Source organism: Terrapene carolina, unplaced genomic scaffold, assembly GCF_002925995.2.
Source record: "Terrapene carolina triunguis isolate 2854851 unplaced genomic scaffold, T_m_triunguis-2.0 Scaffold27751, whole genome shotgun sequence".
Lineage (NCBI taxonomy): Eukaryota > Metazoa > Chordata > Testudines > Emydidae > Terrapene > Terrapene triunguis.
Window position 1 is genome coordinate 1 of NW_020692102.1, and position 3,876 is coordinate 3,876.

Here is a 3,876-nt window from a genome sequence, read left to right on the forward strand (position 1 = left end):
CTGGCTCCCAGCCCCCTCCCCCCAACCACTAAGCCCCACCCCCCTCCCAGAGCCAGGAGAGAACCCAGGTGTCCAGCCGGGCGCTCACCTGTGGCCAGGAAGGGGTTGGAGGTCTTGGCGGTGGGGGGCGCGTGGGGTTTGCTGAGCAGCGAGTCCAGGTCCACCAGGGCGGCGTTGGGGCCCAGGAAGGACTCGGGGGTCTTGCGGGTGGGTTTGGAGGCCTCGGCCAGCGAGCCCCCGACAGCCGCCATGTCGAAGGTGCTGGGGCTCCGGGCGCCGGCCGAGCGCGACACCGGCACCTCCCCGGCCAGCAGGTCCAGCTCCCCTGGGGGGCAGAGACGGAGGAGGGGCTCAGACACCTGCCCAGCCCAATCGCCGCGAGCCCAATCGCTGGGGGAAATACTGACTGGTCCCAGCGGGACCCACTGCAGACACCTTCCTGGTCTGGCAGCGACCCACTGATAACCCCATAACCCAACCTCCGGACAAGGGGTTAAATCCACTCCCCTCCCCCACATCCCCCAAGCACCAGCTCCCATCCGGCTCCAGGGCAGGGACTGGCTGGCTCAGGGGGGCAGGGAATGGGGCACAGGCTCCCATGAGGGAGGATGTATTCAGTGCCCCCCGCCCCCAATTTCCCAGCAGCCCGGCACACCCTCAGGGCAGCGAAGTACAAACAGGGGAGGGAAGGCAATGGGGGGAGAGGGAGGCAGCCGGGGGCCCCCCCAAGCCCACCTGTGCTACTCCCTGACTTGGGCAGCGCCGGGCGTAGGCTGTCGAAATCCAAGAACTCATCCGGCTCAAAGGCGCCACCGGCTGGAGGGGGAGGGAAGAGGTGAGTTACGGGGAGCGAGGGGGAGTCCACACACAGGAGAGAACCCAGGCGTCCTGGCTCCAAGCCCCCCACCGCTCTATCCACTGGACCCCACTCCCCTCCCAGAGCAGGAGAGAGAACCCAGGTGTCCTGAGTCCCAGCCCGCCCCAGCTCTAACCACTAGCCCCCAGTCCCATCCCAGAGGCAGGGAGAGAACCCAGGCGTCCGGGCTCCCTGCGACCCATGGCCCACCCACCTGCGGTGCCATTGGTGCTGGCTCTCGAAGGTGACCCTCCCCAGCGGTCGGGGAAGGTCTGCGCGGGGGCCCAGGGGTCGGCCGCGGGTTTTCCCTGGGGGGCTGCAGTTGGGCCCGACGACCACGGGTCACCGGCGGGGGCCGCTCCGCTCACTGCAACGCCCCCAGCTGGAGGAGAGAAGAGCAGTTAGCAGCCGGGGCCAGTGGCTTCAGTACCCTCCCCCCCCCATACACCCACAATGCACTGCAGGCCGTGGGGCAGGGTGTCAGCAGGGGGAGCTCTCCCCTGGCAGGCAGTGCTGGCCCCAATGCCCCGTGGTGGCGCTAGGCTGCAGGGGGCTCGGCAGGAAGTGCCTGACTGCGGGGAGTGGGGTGGGGGGCTCAGCAGGGGAGCGGGGCTGTGGGGAGCGGGGCGGGGGCACTCTCCCCAGCAGGCAGTGCTGGCCCCGATGGCGCTATGGGGCACAGTGCTGTAGGGAGCTCAGCAGGGAGCGCCGGGAGGCTTGGCGGGGGCACTCTCCCCAGCAGGCAGGGTTGTTTGACCACCTCTGCTCCAGGACTGGCACGGACAATCCCCAGGGACAGACCAAGGAGCGTCAAGGGCACAGCTCAGAATCCCCTCGCAACACACAACCTCCTGCTTCCAGCCCACCCGCCTCCGGGATCTGGAGGGGACTTGGCCTGGGGGTCACCATCTCCCCGCTGTGGGGCCCTTGGGGCTGATCCTAGCCAGGGGGCTGCTTCCCCAGCACTGCGGCCCTATGGGGAGAGGCAGGATTTAGCCGACCTGGGTTCTGTTTCTGGCCCTGCCATGGCCTCCCTCTGTGCCTCAGTTTCCCCATCAGGGACGCGGATACCACCCTGCTGTGGCAAGAGCTTTGATAGCTCCCCTCACGCCCCATTGTGTTCAGTGGGGGACACAGATTTGCCCCCCCTTGCACAGGGATGGGGCCACCGAACTCCCCCCACCCCCACGCACTGGGACCCAGCATTTTTTAGTGACAAAGGCAGGAGGGGGCCAGAGGGGCCAGCGCCCAGGGACTGGAGTGATGCGCACGACGCGGAGACGTACCAGGGAGTGGGGAAGGGCCCGTCCCCTCCGGGTTCCAGGGGTCGGAGCTGGCGACGGCCGGGGGGCCCCCCCAGGGGTCTCCCGGGGCTGTCACAGAGGCGGATGCCCCCCATGGGTCGCCAGTGGAAGCCACGCCCCCAGGAGTCCCTCCCCAGGGGTCAGGGGCAGGCGGCCCCGCGGGAGCGGGCACAGAGGCACCCCATGGGTCGGTGGGGGCGGGGGGACCCCATGGGTCCCCAGCAGCAGGGGGGGCCGGCGAGGTGAAGACATCGGCCAGGTCCATCAGCGACGACTGCGAGGGAGAAACGTGGTGAGACGGGGCAGCTGGTCACCCCAGATACACCCCGACACCCAGGCTCCGCCCTCAAATCTAGGCCTAGACCCTGCCCCCTGCCACAGATCTCGCCCCCAAGTCAGATCCGAAACACCTAGATCAGGGGTGGGCAAACTTTTTGGCCCGAGGGCCACATCTGGGTATGGAAATTGTATGGCGGGCCATGAATGCTCATGAAATTGGGGGTTGGGGTGCGGGCTCTGGGGTGGGGCTGGGGATGAGGGGTTGGGGGTGCAGGAGGGTGCTCCAGGCTGGGACTGAGGGGTTCGAAGAGCGGGAGGGGGCTGGGGCAGGGAGTTGGGGCACGGGAGGGGCTCAGGGGTGCAGGCTTCGCGCGGCGCTTACCTGAACCAGCCCCCGGAAGCAGCGGCACGTCCCCCCTCCGTCTCCTATGCGGAGGCGCGGCCAAGCGGCTCTGCGCCCTGCCCCGTCTGCAGGCACCGCCCCTGCAGCTCCCATTGGCCGTGGTTCCCGGCCAATGGGAGCTGCAGGGGCGGCGCTTGGGGCGGGGGCACCATGTGGAGCCCCTTGGCTGCCCCTACGCATAGGAGCTGGAGGGGGGACGTGCCGCTGCTTCCGGGAGCCAAGCAGAGCCATGGCACGTGCAGAGTGCCCGACCCCGCTCCCCGGCGAGAGCTCGAGGCCGGATGCACCCCCGGACCGTAGTTTGCCCATCCCTGAGCTCAACCCCAGCCCAGGCTCTGTCCCTGAATCTGGGCCCCCTGCTAGACCCCACCCCCCGCAAGAGGCTCCGCCCCCAACCAGACCCCCACCCCAGACCCCACCCTCAAGTCAGAGCCCCCTGCTAAACCCCACCCCGTCTCCACCCCCAACTCAGCCCCCGAACCCGAGCTGGGCCCCGCCCCAGCCAGGTAGACCCTGCTCCCTGCCCTGGGCTCCACCCCCATGTCAGCCCCTCCCCATAGTTAGCCCCAGAGAGAGGGGTTACCTCCTCGCCCTTGGCCGGCACCGCCTCCTTCTTGCTCTCCTCGATGGCCATCTGTAGGCGCAGGTCGTCCCCGCGCCGGATCCGCTCCTCCTGGGGGGAGGCAAGGGAAATGGGGGGGTGTCAGTGGGGAGGGGCGGCCCAGCCCCGATTGGGGGGCGGGGGAGGGGAGCTGGAGTACTCACCTACGGCTGGCCTGGCAGCGTTCCCGGCCGGGGCTCCCTATAGCCAGGGAGGTCGCTGCCTGCCCCCAGCCCGACTCTATCCCATAATTCCCTGGCAACGCAGAGCGGGCTGTGGCATCGCTACTGACTGGCATCTACAGCGTTAACAGATCAAGTCCCGTCCAGAGCCGGGGACTGAACCCAGGAGTCCTGGCTCCCAGCTCCACCCTCTCCCCACCATATCCCACTCCCCGCCCAGAGCCAGGGAGAGAACCCAGGAGTCCTGGCTC

At 68.8% G+C, this 3,876-nt stretch overlaps 1 protein-coding gene across 1 annotated transcript in view; it reads right to left on the reverse strand.

Moving 5' to 3' along the window:
• Nucleotides 1–77: 77 nt before the first annotated feature.
• Nucleotides 78–3,876, reverse strand: part of LOC112121943 (epsin-1-like) — a gene marked incomplete at its 3' end in the record, with an annotated part of 7,881 nt that continues 4,082 nt past the window's right edge. Inside the window, exons 3-7 of the mRNA XM_026662473.2 lie at nt 3,426–3,515; nt 2,143–2,434; nt 1,071–1,238; nt 736–816; nt 78–325 (exon numbers count right to left, since the gene is read on the reverse strand). Coding sequence (XP_026518258.2) covers nt 78–325; nt 736–816; nt 1,071–1,238; nt 2,143–2,434; nt 3,426–3,515 — 879 coding nt within the window. The remainder of the gene's footprint in view (nt 326–735; nt 817–1,070; nt 1,239–2,142; nt 2,435–3,425; nt 3,516–3,876) is intronic.